The following is a 21298-nucleotide window of genomic DNA, read 5'->3' on the forward strand; positions in this document are numbered from 1 at the left end:
CTATTATTGGAATATTCGGTATCCGGCCGCCGAATATTCGGCCGGCGGAACTAGACTAGGGTTGCCACCCATACCATAATATATAGTATCGTACTGTATTTTAGTCACTTGTACTATATATTATACAAAAACAATATAGTACGAAAAATACTATATTTTCATCACTCAAGAATGGGGTATACAAATGTCACCGATATCGCATCGTCTGCGACTTGGATTTTCAATTCGCCTCGAATAGGCGTCCTATTTTTTTCAAATTTCCCAGTAAATACTATATTTTTTCAATATTTTGACGAAAATACTATATGTGTATAGAAAAAAGGTGGCAACCCTAAACTAGACCTACATTTCGGCAAAGGGGATATAATAAGATAGAGCGGTACTGTCATAGTAAATTTTGTAACCCCAGTAAATTCACTGCCATCTATCGACACACCTTAAAACTAAAAATGAAGATTTATAAAAATACGATAAAATGTATTTAAATATGGATAAATGATTGTTTTTATTTGCATTAATTATTTTTATGATTTTGACCCATGTTCTTTCACTGATATGCGTTAAAATTGATAAATAACAAACGAAACCGTCAACGCCATCTATACGGCAGTAGGCCAAAGCTAGTAGCGACCTCTGATCGAGAATCAAATTTTCTTGATTTTCGAGGCACGTTTTTTCCTTAGACTGTATCCATCTATTACGGAGTTATCTCTCTTTGATTTCGGTTTTTCAGTGCGCATTGTGCAGGTTTTGACCTGTTTCATAGTGAACGTTCGCGCAATGAGTGCGCGCGCAAGTGAGTGGAATGTTTTAATGAGGGCTATCGTTTTTTTTCTCACCAGTTGGCGCCTCTGTTGATGGTGGTCCAAAACACTAAAGAACAGCTGTCAGTCATTGAAGTGACAAGTGACATTTGACATTTCGAACCATGGAAAAGACCACCATCTACACTAGCGCCCCTAGCGGCGAATTCATACGCGTTAGCCCTCATTGTTTTAAAATAATAAACGAGTACGATTATGACCATGACTGTTTCTTAAATGCAATTTGTTTACTCCGAAATCAAACAGTTACTATCCGGTATCCGGCCCTTATTTTAATAGCCGGCCGAGTAAACGAATAGCCGGTGCATCTCTAGTAAATTTACTGTGGCTACAATACTTTACTTCGACAATCCGCCTCTATTTCAAATACTCTTTGTCCATATACACACTAGGACATGGAGACTGTATAAAGGAGCCAAAACTCTATGCATGAAAAGTGTCCATCAAAAAATAGTAATTAGGCGGCGCCACCATACACCGAAATACTACCAAAAACAACCTACGTAATTTGGTCGGGTTATTTATTGCCTTATATGGTTCATGTTATACTCATGTCCCAGAGCCTAACTAGCGCCACCGGAGAGATTAGGAACTATAATTTAAAGCCTAATGCGGTCACTTTTACAACAATTCTGCCATAAGAGATTGCGATCCTTTCTATACCATCCATACACTAGGATCTCTAAAATATAATCTTTATGCTAATTTTAGCGAACATCAGAAAGGACATCGCTTGCAAAAATTTCTAATAAAATCAGAAGCGGGATAAGTAATCCCCCGAAAGCAACTACGTTCCTACAGAACTAGTACAACCTAAGTAGACTCATCGTTCGCTAGTTTGCCGCTTGTATAGCGACATCTAGCGGAGGTTCCTGCAATCAATTTAATATGGCCGCCATAGAGTAACTTATACTAGAGCGGTACTGTCATAGTAAATTTTGTAACCCCAGTAAATTCACTGCCATCTGTCGACACACTTTAAAACTAAAAATGAAGATTTATAAAAATACGATAGAATGTATTTCAATATAGATAAATGTTTTTTTTTATTTGCATTAATTATTTTTATGATTTTGACCCATGTTCTTTCACTGATATGCGTTAAAATTGTTAGATAACAGACGAAACCGTCAACGCCATCTATACGACTGTAGGCCAAAACTAGTAGCGCCCTCTGAACGAGAATCAAATTATCTTGATTTTTGGGGCACGTTTTTTCCTTAGACTGTATCCATCTATTACGGAGTTATATCTATCTTTGAAGGGGCCCACTGACTATCAGTCCACCGGACGATATCGGTCTGTCAATTGTTCGGAACTGTCAAATTCTTGTTCTAACTGACAGGCCGATACGAGTATCGTCCGGCGGACTAATAGTCAGTGGGCCCCTTAAAGATATGGCAAAAACTACACATCACTTGTTTATGCATAATATAAGTAACTCGCGATATGCTTGATAAATTATAATTAATAAATATAAGGGAACATTTTACACAGAACATTCTTCAACCTAGCCCCAAACCAAAGATAGATATAACTCCGTAATAGATGGATACAGTCTAAGGAAAAAACGTGCCTCGAAAATCAAGAAAATTTGACTCTCGATCAGAGGGCGCTACTAGCTTTGGCCTACTGTCGTATAGATGGCGTTAACGGTTTCGTTTGTTATTTAACAATTTTTACGCATATCAGTGAAAGAACATGGGTCAAAATCATAAAAATAATTAATACAAATAAAAAAATCATTTATCCATATTTAAATACATTTTATCGTATTTTTATAAATCTTCATTTTTAGTTTTAAAGTATGTCGATAGATGGCAGTGAATTTACAGTGGTGACAAAATTTACTATGACAGTACCGCTCTATCTTATTATATCCTATTTGCTACGCACTAGGCCAGACCGGTATTGGTACATTTTTGTACATTATTTGAAATGAAATGAAATGAAATGAAAATGAAATGAAATGAAATGAAATGAAATGAAATGAAATGAAATGAAATTTATTATTCATAACACACAGTTATAGGTCAATACATAATTAGATTATTAGATTATTTCACATTTGGTATATTTGAGTACTTATTTTTAAGTATTAATTAATTAATTTATTACAATACATTATATATATTTAATTACAAAAAATTATATTATTTATACTGCAAGAGGCAGATTGAAAAAATCTTGATAATTATAAAAATTATTCTCCTCGAGCCACGTCTTCAGTCTACTTTTAAAGCTTTGGGCGGATGCTGCATTTCGTACTGTGCTTGGCAACCGATTATACACGGAAGGTACTATATAGGAAGGAAGGAAGGTATACGGTAGTATACTGATCTTTCCGTTTTGGCGAGTTTGTGCGAGATTGTACTTAGCCTATATTCATATTTATTGCTACGCAAGCTGTATCTCGGATTCGTACCCCTGCGCTTGAACTCATCGATGTGTCCATAAGTGAACATGGCTACTTGGTACAGATATAAGCAAGGCAGGGGTAGTATATGGAATTCTTTAAACAGCTCGCGTGCTGAGGTGTCGTCGGGCACGCCGGCCATTGCTCGGACTGCTCTCTTTTGCATCGAAAACACTCGCTGCCAATCCGAGGATCGACCCCATAGCTCGGTGCCGTACGTTAGCAGCGAGTGGACCGTTGCGAAGTAACAGTCGCGCACCGCAGCCCGCCCAGCCGTGCGCGCCAGCCGCCGAAGCGCGAAGCATGCGCGCCCCAGCCGGCCGCACACCTCATCTATGTGAGTGTCCCACACCAGGGCGCCGTCAAGGTGAAAGCCGAGGAGACGCGTGCAGGTCACATGCTGTATCTGGGCATCGCCCGCACTTACCTTCAGGTTCTGTGTTGGATGCCCATTGAGTTTGAACGTGATAAAGCACGTTTTTTCTTTATTGAGTGCTAAACCGTTCGACTTAAACCAGTCCTGTAGCTGCCCCACGACGCTGTTAAGAGCTCCCTCTAGCTCTCGTGCAGATGGCGTGCTCACCACGGCTGTGACATCGTCGGCGTACATGTAAATACTTGCGCCATTTATTGCCCGTGGTAAGTCATTTAGGAGCAAGCTAAACAAAGTGTTTGATAAGCACGATCCCTGCGGAACGCCCATTAAGTTTTGCATCTCTGCAGACGAGATTTGCCCGTTTTCGCCACAGACGACTTGGGTTCGCTCGGTCATAAACGACAGCAGCAGGCTCAGGGCCGGTCCCCGGATCCCACAGTGGGCGAGCTTCTCGGCGACGAGCGTGTGGTCAGCCGTGTCGAACGCGCGCGACAGGTCGCAGCAGATGGCTGCGACATGGCGGCCCGCCTCGCGCGCGCGCAACACGTCGCGCACTACTTCCCGCACTAGATCAGTGGTGGAGCGGCCCCGGCGGTAGGCGTACTGACAGTTGGACAACACGTTCCTAGGGAACCAATATTCCAATAACCTTCTGTTCAGTCCGACCTCGAAACATTTGCTGGGGCCTGGCACTAGCGAAATTGGGCGATATGACTTCACGGCGGATTTTTGGCCTTTGCCTTTGTACAAGGGACATATTTTTACTTTTTTTAAGCCGTCCGGGTATACTCCTGATTTCATGCAGTCATTAAATAAATGCGAGAGTACGAAGCTAATAGCAAAACCGGCCTGTCTGAGAAGGCTAGCGGATAGCCCGTAGATGTCCGTGCTGTTTTTAGAGGCGATGGCGGTTTTCAGAATGACGTTGATTTCTGCGGGTGTAAAAGGTATTAATCTGATCGAGGTATCGCTAGCATCTCGCCACTCGGCCATGTGGGCGCGACAGCGCGCACGGGCCGGGACAGGCGCGCCGCACGCGGCCGCCGCCGTCACTAATTCACGGTTCACGGCGTCCACCAGCTGCTGTTTCGACGCGAACGGTTTACCGTCAGTGTCACGAAGCAGGTCCGTGTAGTCGACGCGCTCGCGTTTGTACTTTGTACTACACATTTTGTCTGATGTAACCAATATTCCTGTCTTTTCCTACAATAAAGTGGTAAGTAAACAAAACAAAACTTTACTTACTTACATTTCTCGGCCAATAGGGGATATTACTGCAATATTCTGCCACCAGAGTGCAGCACTAGCCTTTTTAGTAAACCATAGTAACTTATACATACTGTACTTTAAGCAGGTTTTTGACAAGTTTTCAGAGATAATAAAATATGACATTGATGCATCAAGGCGGTTTGTTTACAGAGGACCTACCGGGAAACGCGAATCCGAAATTTCGTTATCTGCCTCTTTGTCGCTCGAATATGCAAGAGTGACATAGATTTTAGGTAACGAAACTTCGATTTTCTTGTTTCACGATGGACCCTCAGATTGTGGTAGTGGCGCCCCCTGCGCAAAGTTTCGCGTAATATTCCCTATTATATCTGAGTAAGCAGGTTTGATATTTTACAATTTTTTATCACTGGCCGCCCCGAAATCATGATTTGCCTACACAAATGCAATTATGATTTGACATAGTAATGATTGAAAAAGTTTTGGCAAAAATTTCATTTTTGGTACAAGCTTTTGTCGTTTACTGTACTTTTCTTAACATGGGCAACTAATACTCATCGAGACAATTCCAAAAAACCCCAAAGACAATTACTGTCCGCGCGCCAATTCCGTGCATTCGGAGGTCGAGGAAGTGGGGGGTGTGTGCGCCGCGCCCGTACGTACAAAATGAAACTACTCTGTCATGACGCCCAACATTCCTAATGAAAATGAAAATGAAAATGCTGAGATGGGCCGGTGGAGTTACGCGCATGGACAGAATACGTAACGAATATGTCAGAGGAATGAACTGTCGCCTGCGGTATTTCCGGACCGATATGACCTTCAAACCTTCAAGAAAAGAGCGTATTCCCATCTTAAAGGCCGGCAATGCACTTACAACCCCTCTGGTGTTGCGGGTGTCCATGGGCGGCGGTAATTGCTTACCGTCAGGTGATCCGTCTGCTCGTTTGCCTCCTATTTCATAAAAAAAAGGATCTTTCAAAGTAGCGCCAGTAGCAGATAAACTTAGAGAAAGTAGACTTTGCTGGTATGGTCACATTATGCGCAGAGATGATAGCTACTCCGTGAAAACTGTACTCAATATCAGTACACAATCTAGAGGAAGAGGCAGACGACCAGCCACCTGGTGGTCAACTGTGGAGAAGGATTTAAAAGCCCAGAAACTTACACCAACGACAACCCGGGATAGAATATCCTGGCGCTGATGCACAAGGAGGCCCGACCCCAGATAAGCTGGGATAAGGGCAGGAAGAAGAAGATTCCTAACATTCCTCAGCCGTGCACGGAATTCGCGCGCGGACAGTACGTTGCGTTGTTTTATCACTTTTATCACAGAGTTCCTATGGCCACCTCCTGTCTCCATCATCAGATCAAATATTTGCATTAATTATTTTTATATGATTTTGAGTTTTGACCCGTGTTCTTTCACTGATATGCGTTAAAATTGTTAAATAGCAAACTAAACCGTCAATGCCATCTATACGAGAGTAGGACAAAGCTAGTGGCGCCATCTGATCAAGAATCAAATTTTCTTGATTTTCGAGGCACGTTTTTTCCTAGACTGTATCCATCTATTACGGAGTTATATCTATCTTTATTGCAAGTTAAATAAAAGCTTGTAAAAATCTAACGACATACGCGAACGTCAGAAAGGACGTCGCTTTCAAAAATTTGAATTACGAATTTCGTAATTTACATCAGAAGTGGGATTACAACAACACCACAAACTCCCGTGGAACTAGTTTAATTTGTGTTGATTCATCGTTCGTTAGTTTCCCGCTGATACAGCGACATCTATCGGACGTTTCTGAATTTATTGACCGAGCGAACGCGAAGGGTCATTGTAAGGGATGGATGAGGGAAGGGATGGGTGGTATAGAAAGGATGTCAATCTCTCATGGCAGAATTGTTGCAAAAGTAACCAGCTTTCAGCTGTAAATAATAGTTCCTAATCTCTCCGGTGGCGCTAGGTAGGCTCTGAGAACAAAGAGTATTGTAATATATGGGAGACTATGACATGAACCATAGAGGTATAATAATGTAGAGATGAAATGGGGGAGGGGCAGCAAATAACCCAACCAAATTACGTAGGTTGTTTCTGGTATGTTGTCACGAATGTTAAAATGTGTTTTTAATTTTGTCGCATTGCGTATGTTCTGTCCCTCACGGTCGCACGGGTGCACATCTATATAAAATACTAGGTGTATGGTCTAGGTACTTCAGTGTATGGTGGCGACGCCTATTTACTGTTTTTTACGGTCACTTTTTGATACATGAGGATTCATTTCCTTACCTCTACCTTCCATAGGTCATTGTTTCGGCTGCCTGTCAACTACATGGCTACCATGAGTTGGCATTTGACATTTACGCTAGCAACTGCGTTATCTCGATCGCATTCCATCTCCATTGCACCAATACATCAGTGCGAGCGATTTACGCAGATTAACAAAACTAAATCTATCTCACTCAAACTTAATACATTTGAATACTTTCTCTTTCACTCGTATAGGCGTAACTGAACGAAATGCAACAGCCTTTAGTTTGTTATCTTAAGGACCAGTTCACAAGCTACGGTGACTGCTTCCCATCAGGCGGGCCGTATGCTTGTTCGCCACCGACGAGGTATAAAAAAAAGCTTTGTTAGTCAGTCTCTCGGTAGCTCGGTATTATTGAGGTGTGTTTCACACCTCAATAATATTTAGCGGCAATAAATACAATTATATAAATCGCTGTGTTTTTTAATTCTTAGCCAATTTCCAATATAAACATCAAGTGTCCACTCATGGTAGCAGTACTGGAGGGGTGTGTGTGTGTGTGTGTCGCTGTGTTTTTTAATTCTTAGCCAATTTCCAATATAAACATCTAGTGTCAACTCATGGTAGCAGTACTGGAGGGGAGCGAGGCAGCGTAGCAGTGAGCGAGGTATATATCCACCAAAGAGGATATATTATCAGGATAGAGCGGTACTGTCATAGTAAATTTTGTAACCACAGAAAATTCACTGCCATCTATCGACACACTTTAAAACTAAAAATGAAGATTTATAAAAATACGATAAAATGTATTTATATTTGGATAAATGATTATTTTAATTGCCATAATTATTTTTATATGATTTTGACCAATGTTCTTTCACTGATATGCGTTAAATTGCTAAATAACAAACGAAAATCACCAATCAATCTGCAACCCCAAACACAATTAGGTTGCGTTGTTTTGTCACAGATTTCCTATGGCCACCTCCTGTCTCCATCATCAGATCAGCTCGATAATACCATAATATTGCATTGTCAACCGACTAACATATGTATGCAACTTTTCAGCTTAATCGGAAACCGGGAAGTGGGTCAAATTTAACTTGCAAGATTTGACCCTTTTAAACATAATTACATAGGTACATTGCAAGTTAAATAAAAGCAAAGATAAATATAACTCCGTAATAGATGGATACAGTCTAAGGAAAAAACATGCCTCGAAAATCGCGAAAATTTGATTTCCGATCAGATGGCGCCACTACCTTTGGCCTACTCTCGTATAGAGGGCGTTGACAGCTTCGTTTGTTAATTATAATTTTAACGCATATCAGTGAATGAACATGGGTCAAAATCATATAAAAATAATTAATGCAAATAAAAAAAACATTTATCCATGTTTAAATACATTTTATCGTATTTTTTGTAAATCTTCATTTTTAGTTTTAAAGTGTGTCGATAGATGGCAGTGAATTTACAGTGGTTACAAAAATTACTATGACAGTACCGCCAAAGATAGATATAACTCCGTAATAGATGGATACAGTCTAAGGAAAAAACGTGCCTCGAAAATCAAGAAAATTTGATTCTCGTTCAGAGGGCGCTACTAGTTTTGGCCTACAGTCATATAGATGGCGTTGACGGTTTCGTTTGTTATTTAACAATTTTAACGCATATCAGTGAAAGAACATGGGTCAAAATCATAAAAATAATTAATGCAAATAAAAAAAATCATTTATCTATATTTAAATACATTCTATCGTATTTTTATAAATCTTCATTTTTAGTTTTAAAGTGTGTCGATAGATGGCAGTGAATTTACAGTGGTTACAAAATTTACTATGACAGTACCGCTCTATCTTATTATATCCTCATTGATCAAACTATTCACGCGAACGTCAGAAAGGACGTCGCTTTCAAAAATTCGTAATTAACAGTTCAGAAGTGAGATTACAACAACACCACAATCTCTTGTGGAACTAGTTTAATTTGTGTTGTTTCATCGTTTGTTAGTTTCCCGCTGATACAACGACATCTATCGGACGTTTCTGAATTTATTGACCGAGCGAACGCGAAGCGTCTGTTTCGGCTACTTGTCCACCGGAGCGGAGCAAGGCAGCGGAGCGGAGAGCGAGGTAAATATCCACCAATAGACATATTAAATATATTAATAACGGGTCACTCACGTATTTTAAGTCGAAAACGTTCGACATGTTTCACTCCGTACCGAGGAGCGTCATCAGGAGCTTGCCTCGACGGACGGACGGTTGGGGGTGCGGAATATGTCTGTGTCTCACGGAAGTTTTGTTATAGAAATCCACCAATAGAATTAGATAAAATCTCCGCTCCGCTTGCGATGTCCATTTTGCGTCCAACGGATCAACCCTAATTTTGTTACACCTTGTATTTTATGCGCGTGCAATAGAGATGGCAACAGGCGGGTGAATGTATGAGAATCCTTGTAGAAAACGTCTTTTCTTTAAATATCCGATTCATTCTCTTTCTAGTACCTACAGGAAAACTTATCCTTCTATTTCGCTCAATTCAACACACACAACCAACATAGACACAACACACACACGCACGCACGCACGCACCCACCCACCCACACGCACGCACGCACCCACCCACCCACACGCACGCACGCACGCACGCAGCTTTTATTTTTTTATAATACTGTAAGCTATATGTATTACCTAATATTAGTACAATGTCAAAACTGGAACATGTTTCATCGTTTGCTAGTTTTCCGCCGATATAGCAACATCTATCGGTTTTAAAAATAATATAAATAAATGAACAAAATACAAGGTGTAACAAAATTAGTGGTGATCCGTTTAAGCGCATATTCGGTATCGTGAAAGAGAAGAAAACATTGTTGGATGCAAAATTCACCAACAGCGCAAGCAGAGCGGAGATTTTGCAAGTGTAAACAGGTTGTGAAGGGTAAGAGGAATCTACCACCGACACATTTTAAAAAATCCGTCCAGTATCCTGAGCTTTAGGATGCACTGATTTCAGTATTTAAACCCATAACCCTACTTTCTGTTTAAGTCGCAGTCGAGTAAAATGTTGATATTGGGGTATAACGTGTACAAATGTATAGACAAAAGTGGAATTCATATTCCTCCAAGTTTCATATTAAGAGAATATGCCCTGAAAGGGTATAAGCGCTAAATCTGGAATCAGCAATTATTTTCTATAAGAAGATCTAATTTTTCCGAAAAGATATCTAGGACTTTTTTGTGTAGAATTTAATAAGCTTTAATGTTGCCTTACACCATTTTTTCATGGAGAACGTAGATTTAGAGTAAAATGCGAATTTCACCAGGATGGTACACATTTTCCAAGATGGCTGCGAATTCCTCGCCCTTCGTACCCAAATGTCAAATAGTGTGGACTGTGGACATGAAAAAGGGAACTTTAATTAACATAGTAATACAGTCCTAATCCGATTGTGCTATTTTTCAATTCAATTCAATATCAGTGCAAGAACATGGGTCAAAATATTATAAAAATAATTAATGCAAATATTTCAAATAAAAAAAAACATTTATCCATACCATTTTTTTTTTTTTAATAGTTTTAACCGTGTGTCGATAGATGGCAGTGAATTTACTGGGGCTACAAAATTTACTATGAGAGTACCGGTGACCTCTCCTATTTGTGGTATTAATAAAAATAAAAACAAACAATTTAAATTTCAGTGAAATATTGACCAATTTAAATAAACTCCGAACAACACATATCTTTAGTGACATATCGTTAGTTAGTTTCTTTTAGGTACAGCGCCATCTAACGGGAAATCGGTGAAATAGTGACTATCCTCGTAAACCTAAAGCAAAGATAGATATAACTCCGTAATAGATGGATACAGTCTAAGGAAAAAACGTGCCTCGAAAATCACGAAAATTTGATTCTCGATCAGAGGGCGCCACTAGTTTTGGCCTACTCTCGTATAGATGGCGTAGACAGTTTCGTTTGTTATTTAACAATTTTAACGCATATTGGACGCATACTGGATTGCCCGTTCCAGCACCACTGGATGAAATTACATGTCCGGTGACAGCGGGCAATCTAGACTGCGCAGTTGATAGGTTAGGATTTTTAGTTTTAGTTTTTTGTTTTAGCCTTAATTAATACTAACATTATCCTTGTTTTGTTATTTGTTAAGTACTAACCAATGTTTATGGATAACTAATGTGTCTAAAATAAAGGTTTTTCAATTCAATTCAATATCAGTGCAAGAACATGGGTCAAAATAATATAAAAATAATTAATGCAAATATTTCAAATGAAAAAAAAAACATTTATTCATACCATTTTTTTTAAAAATTTTAGTTTTAACCATGTGTCGATAGATGGCAGTGAATTTACTGGGGCTACAAGATTTACTATGACTATGACAGTACTGCAACCTCTCCTATTTTACTTTAAAACACGCTTGATCGACTCGACTAACAACATGAATTATCAAATCGACGTTGTTCCAAAAATAGAATCAAACAATTTTTATTCGAATGAATATTGACCGTTTTAAAATAAACTCCGAACAACACATATCTTTAGTGACATATCGTTAGTTAGTTTCTGTTAGGTACAGAGACATCTAACGGGAAATCGGTGAAATAGTGACTATCACGTAAACCAAAAGATATAACTCCGTAATAGATAGATACAGTCTAAGGAAAAAACGTGCCTCGAAAATCAAGAAAATTTGATTCTCGTTCAGAGGCCGCTACTAGTTTTGGCCTACAGTCGTATAGATGGCGTTGACGATTTCGTTTGTTATTTAACAATTTTAACGCATATCAGTGAAAGAACATGGGTCAAAATCATAAAAATAATTAATGCAAATAAAAAAAATCATTTATCTATATTTAAATACATTCTATCGTATTTTTATAAATCTTCATTTTTAGTTTTAAAGTGTGTCGACAGATGGCAGTGAATTTACTGGGGTTACAAAATTTACTATGACAGTACCGCTCTAGTATAAGTTACTCTATGCGTAAACCTAGTATGGACGCTAAACGAATGAGGGCTACCGCGTTTAATTTCGCCGCTAGGGGCGCCATTCTTGTCCGCCATTTGAAACACTGATCTGCCTGTAGTGCGGCAGACTGCCATACATTGGTAAAATTAATAAATTTTACAGAATTAATGTAAAACTCACCATAAACAATCCCGGGTATAGTGACGCTGGTCTCCGCTATATTCGTGGCTAACACCACTTTTCTAACATTCTTGTCCGCCATTTGAAACACTTTGATCTGCCTGTAGCGCGGCAGACTACCATACATTGGTAAAATTAATAAATTTTACAGAATTAATGTAAAACTCACCATAAACAATCCCGGGTATAGTGACGCTGGTCTCCGCTATATTCGTGGCTAACACCACTTTTCTAACATTCTTGTCCGCCATTTGAAACACTTTGATCTGCCTGTAGCGCGGCAGACTACCATACATTGGTAAAATTAATAAATTTTACAGAATTAATGTAAAACTCACCATAAACAATCCCGGGTATAGTGACGCTGGTCTCCGCTATATTCGTGGCTAACACCACTTTTCTAACATTCTTGTCCGCCATTTGAAACACTTTGATCTGCCTGTAGTGCGGCAGACTACCATACATTGGTAAAATTAATAAATTTTACAGAATTAATGTAAAACTCACCATAAACAATCCCGGGTATAGTGACGCTGGTCTCCGCTATATTCGTGGCTAACACCACTTTTCTAACATTCTTGTCCGCCATTTGAAACACTTTGATCTGCCTGTAGTGCGGCAAACTCCCATACATTGGTAGAATGGATAAAGTCGCCGCTAGTACGCCGCTCGGGAACTGTTTCCTGTATTTGTTCTTTTCGTTGTTTTGTTCTGCGTATAGTTGTAATGTTTCTAGGGCTGTTAGTATTTCTTCCTGGAATTTTTAAAAGAATGGTTAAAAAAACCGGCCAAGTGCGAGTCGGACTCGAGGATTAAGGGTTCCGTACCACGCAAAAAAATCACGTTTGTTGTTTGGGAGTCCAATTTAAATATTAATTTTATTCTGTTTTTAGTATTTGTTGTTATAGCGGCAACAGAAATACATCATCTGTGAAAATTTCAACTGTCTAGCTATCACGGTTCATGAGATACAGCCTGGTGACGGACGGACGGGCGGACAGCGAAGTCTTAGTAATAGGGTCCCGGTTCTACCCTTTGGTTACGGAACCCTAAAAAAGGCACGAATTATATTTTGGGTTAATCTACTTTTAGTCAGGGACCGGACAACCCTTTCCGCGATAAAACCCTTTCAATGGGCGACACTTAAACACGGCTAACACATTGAAAGACTTTCCCTTTTGAGCTGCAAGCCCATTCATACCCTTACCTTTGACTAACCCTTACTGAAAAGCTAACCAAAAATAAGGCTAGCTCTTAATAAGGGTTACCCTTATCTTTAAGCGCTTTTTATAAAGGTTTCCCTTTGCGTGAAAGAGACAGGATTGGTATATATCTACGGTAGTGTATGAAAAGGAAAGAAAATACGTGCCTAGTCAAAGAACGCCGCCGTCACCGCCGACGATCGCTCGGATTCGAAGTAATGTGTGCTTTATGAACAAGGTAGACGACTTAAATAAGCACGCTTATATGCTAAAAGGGAAGCCCTTTATAAGGCTAACCCTTATAAGCAATATGCAAGGTGTTGGTGAGCGGATGATAAGGGTTTTGTAGGGGTATTTGGGCTACCGATTACTCAAATGTGGTAGCTTTATATAAGGGTTTTTAAAACCTAAACAAAGGGTTTCGTCTGGCAAAGGGTATGGTGAGTTAAGCCTTATGCAATACCCTTATAAAACCCCGATAAGGGATAGCGGGCCGGTCCCTGCTTTTAGTGTCACTCGTTGGTTACGGTTAACCTGTAAGTAATAGGGACCGTGCGCGTCGGAGGGTCTGCCATCTTGTGGTCGGAATCGGAAACATAAACTATATATTGACACTTCACGCCAAAGCAAGTGCTGCCCTCTATAGTTCACGTGCGTTTTCTTGTGTATTGTAGGTTCTGTCATCTTGTGGGCTACATTGGAAGCTTAAACTTGACATTTACATTTCCCGCCAATAAACACGGGGCTTCTATGTTGCCCCCTACAGTTGATGCACGTTCCCCATAATAAATAAAATAATAACTAAATATTATAGGACATTCTTACACAGTTTGACTAAGTCCCACGTTAAACCCAAGGAGGCTTGTGTTATGGGTACTCAGACGACGATATATATAATATACAAATACTATAACAGAAAACACCCATGACTCAGGAACAAATATCTGTGCTCATCACACAAGTAAATGCCCTTACCGGGATTCGAACCCAGGACCATCGGCTTCACAGGCAGGGTCACTACCCACTAGGCCAGACCGGTCGTCAAATAGGGGGCGTGCATCAACTATAGGAGCCGTCATATTTGTGTCGCGAGGCGTAAATGTGAAATCGAGGGGGAGCCTTTGCCCAGCAGTGGGACTCCGTATATGCTTATAATAATAACAAAATAATATTTAGGGCATTTTCTATGAAAAGGGACCTTATTATCGTCGCGCGGCATTGTACATATTTATATCGGAGCATCGTTTATAATGGCGTAAGCGCCATCGACAATAAGGTCCCTTTTTATAGAAAATACCACATTTAGGTACCTGTGAAGTGAGAAAAGCGAGTATATCTCCAAATGGTTCGTTTTCGTGTATCTTGATGACAGTATCTACTGTGGCTTTCACGTAGTCCGGTACTGGCTCTGAAAATTTACAGCTTTGGATTTTAAAAAAAAACCGGCCAAGTGCGAGTCGGACTCACGCACGAAGGGTTCCGTACCTTTACGCAAAAAAACCGCAAAAAAATCACGTTTGTTGTATGGGAGCCCCACTTAAATAGTTATTTTATTCTGTTTTTAGTATTTGTTGTTATAGCGGCAACAGAAATACATCATCTGTGAAAATTTCAACTGCCTAGCTCTCACGGTTCATTAGATACAGCCTGGTGACAGACGGACAGACAGCGGAGTCTTAGTAATAAGGTCCCGTTTTTACCCTTGGCTTTTTACCGTTTTAACCCTAAAATTACAAAACTCAAAGGCAATGAAACAGATGAACTGATATTCATAAAAAAACTAAAAAAAAAAAACATAACAACCACCCCTAGAAAACGTGATTTAAAATATAACAATGCATCCAAATCCGTTCACTCGTTTAAGAGCTACCGTGCCATAGATAGACAGACACGTAACGGTCAATGTGTCTACCTTACCTATGCTAAATTGGATGACAATGCAATATTATGGTACCATCGAGCTGATCTGATGATGAAGACAGGAGGCGGCCATAGGAACTTTGTGATAAAACATCGCAACCTTATTGTGTTTGGGTTTGTTAGAATTGTCTCGATGAGTATTAGTTGTCTACTGAAAGAAAAGTACAGCCAGCGATAAAAACTTGTATCAAAGATAGATATAACCACATATAACTCCGTAATAGATGGATACAGTCTAAGACAAAAACCAGCCTCGAAAATGACGAAAATTTGATTCTCGATCAGAAGGCGCCACTACCTTTGGCCTACTCTCGTATAGATGGCGTTGACGGATTCTTTTGTTATTTAACAATTTCAACGCATATCAGTGAAATAACATGGGTGAAAATCATAAAAATAATTAATGCAAATAAAAAAAATCATTTATCCATATTTAAATACATTTTATCGTATTTTTACAAATCTTAATTTTTAGTTATAAAGTGTGTCGATAGACGGCAATAAATTTACTGTGGTTACAAAATTTACTATGACAGTACCGCTCTATCCTATCATATCCTCTTTGCTTGTATATAAAAGAAACCAAATTCCTTAACTGTACCTATACAATCAGCAACATAACCATTTTTAGGGTTCCGTACCTCAAAAGGAAAAAACCGGCCAAGTGCGAATCAGACTCGCTCACCGAGGTTTCCGTACTTTTTAGTATTTGTTGTTATAGCGGCAACAGAAATACATCATCTGTGAAAATTTCAACTGTCTAGCTATCACGGTTTATGATATACAGCCTGGTGACAGACAGACGGACAGTGGAGTCGTAGTAATAGGGTCCCGTTTTTACCCTTTGGGTACGGAACCCTAAAAAAGGAACCCTTATAGGATCAGTTTGTTGTCTGTCGGTCCGTCTGTCTGTCAAGACCCTTTATCTCGGGAACGCGTAGAGGTATCGAGTTGAAATTAAAACCATATACTCAGGTATACAGCCCCTTAAAGCTGTGAAAAATCAAACTTATAAGTTAACTTAAAAAAAGATACGGCTGTTTATGCGGCAAAAAACTTATATTTCGACACTCTCAATGGAATCAAAATGTATAGGGTACTTCCACTTGACTCAAGAACAAATATTTGTGTTAATTACATTATTAATTTGTTTACGTTACATGTCCATCTTTGGGTCACAAACTTACATATGTGTACCAAATTTCAACTTAATTGGTCCAGTAGTTTCGGAGAAAATAGGCTGTGACAGACGGACAGACAGACGCACGAGTGATCCTATAAGGTTTCCGTTTTTTCCTTTTGAGGTACGGAACCCTAAAAAGTACGGAACCCTCGGTGCGCGAGTCCGACTCGCACTTGGCCTGTTTTTTGTTTGTTTTAGTCGAAATATCGGGAGCTCATAAACAATACAAAAGGTAATCACGGTCTATATCCCGGTCATTATAAGTCTAGTGAAACTAACCGTGAATCATTCAAAACTCTTATTATTACCATAGAGTAACTTATACTAGAGCGGTACTGTCATAGTAAATTTTGTAACCCCAGTAAATTCACTGCCATCTGTCGACACACTTTAAAACTAAAAATGAAGATTTATAAAAATACGATAAAATGTATTTAAATATAGAAAAATGATTTTTTTATTTGCACTAATTATTTTTATGATTTTGACCCATGTTCTGTCACTGATATGCGTTAAAATTGTTAAATAACAAACGAAACCGTCAACGCCATCTATACGACAGTTGGCCAAAACTAGTAGCGCCCTCTGAACGAGAATCAAATTTTCTTGATTTTCGAGGCACGTTTTTTCCTTAGACTGTATCTATCTATTACCAAAGATAGATATAACTCCGTAATAGATGGATACAGTCTAAGGAAAAAACGTGCCTCGAAAATCAAGAAAATTTGATTCTTACCTTGAGTATAAAAAACGTCAATAGGATGAGTCCGGCCCTGCATAGACATGATGACAGAGGTGGAAGGTTTCTCCCTCTCTCTCTTATCTGTCAAATTGAAGAAATTCTTCAGGAATTCAGCATCCATGGTGGCGGATGACACGACGATCTTAAGGTTTTTCCGTTTCTGAAAATATTAAGGTGCATGGGGATTATTTCGTTTTTTTTATATACGTCGGTGGCAAAAAAGCTTACGGCCCGCCTGATGGTAAGCAGTCACCATAGCGTATGGACGCCTCCAACTCTAGAGATGTTACATGTGGTTGCCGACCCTTTAAAACCTGTACACTCCTTTTTAGGGTTTCGTACCCAAAGGGTAAACACGGGATCCTATTACTAAGACTCCGCTGGCCGTCTGTCTGTCACCAGGCTGTATCTCATGAACCGTGATAGCTAGACAGTTGAAAATTTCACAGATGATGTATTTTTGTTACCGCTATAACAATAACAAATACTAAAAACAGAATAAAAGAAATATTTAAGTGGGGCTCCCATACAACAAACGTGATTTTTTTGCCGTGTTTTGCGTAGTGGTACGGAACCCTTCGTGCGCGAGTCCGACTCGTACTTGGCCTTTTTTTTATGAAATAGGAGGCAAACGAGCAGACGGATCACCTGATGGTAAGCGATTACCGCCGCCCATGGACACCCGCAACACCAGAGGGGTTTTTTGAAGAACCCCATACTGTAACCAACACCTGTAGGGAACACCTCGGCAAGCTCATTCCACAGCCGGAACGTCCGCGGGAGGAAATTCCTCTTAAACCGCACAGTACGCGACCATTTAGGTTTTTCGACAAATAAAGAATATATTTGATTTGATTATTATTCTATACATTTTATTTAATTTTATGCAAGGATTACATTTTATGGGTAAAAATTAATCGAGCAGCAGAAGTTATTTTTTTTTAAATTGCCAAAAACTTACTTTGGCTATTTTCTTGAGCAGACCCATCAGCACGTCAGTCATTTGCGATCTTTCGTGGACCTGAAAATCATAGAATAGGATGTTAGTGCTTGAAAATGGAGACCTAGACTACCCGAAACACGTCGCGCGAGTGACTGAAAATACCTGAGTGGAACCGTAAAATTAGCTATAAAGGATAGAGCGGTACTGTCATAGTAAATTTTGTAACCGCTGTAAATTCACTGCCATCTATCGACATACTTTAAAACTAAAAATGAACATTTATAAAAATACGTTAAAATGTATTTAAATATGGATAAATGATTTTTTTATTTGCATTAATTATTTTAATATGATTTTGACCCATGTTCTTTCAATGATATGCGTTAAAATTATAAATAACAAACGAAACCGTCAACGCCATCTATACGAGAGTAGGACAAAGCTAGTGGCGCCATCTGATCAAGAATCAAATTTTCTTGATTTTCGAGGCACGTTTTTTCCTTAGACTGTATCCATCTATTACGGAGTTATATCTATCTTTATTGCAAGTCAAATAAAAGCTTGTAAAAATCTAACGATACAAGCGAACGTCAGAAAGGACGTCGCTTTCAAAAATTCGTAATTTACAAATCAGAAGTGGGATTACAACAACACCACAAACTCCCGTGGAACTAGTTTAATTTGTGTTGATTCATCGTTCGTTAGTTTCCCGCTGATACAGCGACATCTATCGGACGTTTCTGAATTTATTGACCGAGCGAACGCAAAGGGTCATTGTAAGGGATGGATGAGGGAAGGGATGGGTGGTATAGAAAGGATGTCAATCTCTCATGGCAGAATTGTTGCAAAAGTAACCAGCTTTCAGCTGTAAATAATAGTTCCTAATCTCTCCGGTGGCGCTAGGTAGGCTCTGAGAACAAAGAGTATTGTAATATATAGGAGACTATGACATGAACCATAGAGGTATCGTCTTCATTTTTAGTTTTAAAGTGTGTCGACTGTCGACAGATGGCAGTGAATTTACTGGGGTTACAAAATTTACTATGACAGTACCGCTCTAGTATAAGTTACTTATGGTCATAGTAAATTTTGTAGCCCCAGTAAATTCACTGCCATCTATCGACACACGGTTAAAACTAAAAATTAAAAAAAAATGGTATGAATAAATGATTTTTTTTTTATTTGAAATATTTGCATTAATTATTTTTATATTATTTTGACCCATGTTCTTGCACTGATATTGAATTGAATTGAAAAACTTTATTTCAGACACATTAGGTATCCATAAACATTGGTTAGTACTTAAGAAATAACAAAACAAGGATAATGTTAGTATTAATTTAGACAAAAAACTAAAACTAAAAATCCTAACCTATCAACTGCGCAGTCTAGATTGCCCGCTGTCACCGGACATGTAATTTCATCCAGTGGTGCTGGAACGGGCAATCCAGTATGCGTCCAATATGCGTTAAAATTGTTAAATAACAAACGAAATTGTCTACGCCATCTATACGAGAGTAGGCCAAAGGTAGTGGCGCCCTCTGATCGAGAATAAAATTTTCGTGATTTTCGAGGCACGTTTTTTCCTTAGACTGTATCCATCTATTATGGAGTTATATCTATCTTTGGTCATAGTAAATTTTGTAGCCACAGTAAATTTACTGCCATCTATCGACACTCGATTAAAACAAAAAAAAATATATCATAAAATGTAGGTATATGATGTAGTTTCTGTGCCATTTTTAGGGTTCCGTACCCAAAGGGTAAAAACGGGACCCTATTACTAAGACTCCACTGTCCGTCTGTCTGTCACCAGGCTGTATATCATGAACCGTGATAGCTAGACAGTTGAAATTTTCACAGATGATGTATTTCTGTTGCCGCTGTAACAACAAATACTAAAAAGTACGAAACCGTCGGTGGGCGAGTCCGACTCGCAATTTGCCAGTTTTTTTCATGCCATTTAGCACTTGATCATAACGAGTACCAATTCAATATCCAAACCATAATTTTGCATTAGCCCCCTCTTAAATTCGCTACTTCACTTCTTTAATTAGGAATATTAGGATACAAAGAGAGAGATAAGTTCAGGATTTGAAGAGATAGCGGGTATGCATAAGTATGTACAAAGATAGATATAACTCCGTAATAGATAGATACAGTCTAAGGAAAAAACGTGCCTCGAAGATCACGAAAATTTGATTCTCAGATGGCGCCACTACCTTTGGCCAACTCTCGTTTAGAGGGCGCTGACGGTTTCGTTTATATCACATCATATCAGTGAAAGAACATGGGTCAAAATCATAAAAATAATTAATGCAAATAAAAAAAAAACATTTATCCATATTTAAATACATTTTATCGTATTTTTATAAACTTTTATTTTTAGTTTCAAAGTGTGTCGATAGATGGCAGTGAATTTACTGTGGTTACAAAATTTACTATGACAGTTACCGCTCTATCTTATTATATCCTCTTTGGTATGTATGTATCTATGTATTACTTCGTCCAAAACAACGACCGAATACTGCATCAGAAGTGGAGACGCGAACATTTCTCGCAGCAACACGCCTTCCGTCATGAACTGAAAATGAAAAAAATATAACGTTAAACATGGAAAATCAATGTTTCCTTTATATATTTGATCGGCCATATAAAACTTCGAACCGAGTAAGCGATTAAAATCGAGTTTTACTTACGTCTCGTCGTCCAACAATAAGCAACCTTCGGAATTTTGGTAAAAGCTCTGTTGACCTCGTGTTTTAGCTTGTCAGTTCTAATTAACGATCCAATTTGAATGTTTAATTGCTCGATAGCTCTTAATAGCCACCTCTAAGGCAAATCATCTTTACAGTACAGTCTAGACAGTCCTGGATAGCTTGACTGACCTTAGGACCTTTTTTTTTCAAAATCTCATTACTTGTGTCCGACTTTACGATATTCTTTGAACTTTCGCGATAAATCGTAATCAGACAGTCCTGAATTTAGCTTGACTGACCTTAGGACCTTTTTTTCCAAAATCTCATTACTTGTGTCC

The 21298-nt window shown here is 39.0% G+C and overlaps 1 protein-coding gene across 1 annotated transcript in view; it reads right to left on the reverse strand.

Moving 5' to 3' along the window:
• The window catches only part of LOC134751798 (probable ATP-dependent RNA helicase DHX35), a 56395-nt gene that overhangs the window by 14865 nt on the left and 20232 nt on the right, over window positions 1-21298 (reverse strand). The window contains exons 4-8 of the mRNA XM_063687288.1: window positions 20765-20845; window positions 18280-18339; window positions 17313-17478; window positions 14784-14881; window positions 12779-13025 (exon numbers count right to left, since the gene is read on the reverse strand). Of these exons, the coding sequence (XP_063543358.1) occupies window positions 12779-13025; window positions 14784-14881; window positions 17313-17478; window positions 18280-18339; window positions 20765-20845 (652 nt within the window). The remainder of the gene's footprint in view (window positions 1-12778; window positions 13026-14783; window positions 14882-17312; window positions 17479-18279; window positions 18340-20764; window positions 20846-21298) is intronic.

The sequence above is a fragment of the Cydia strobilella genome, chromosome 23 (genome assembly GCF_947568885.1).
Source record: "Cydia strobilella chromosome 23, ilCydStro3.1, whole genome shotgun sequence".
Lineage (NCBI taxonomy): Eukaryota > Metazoa > Arthropoda > Insecta > Lepidoptera > Tortricidae > Cydia > Cydia strobilella.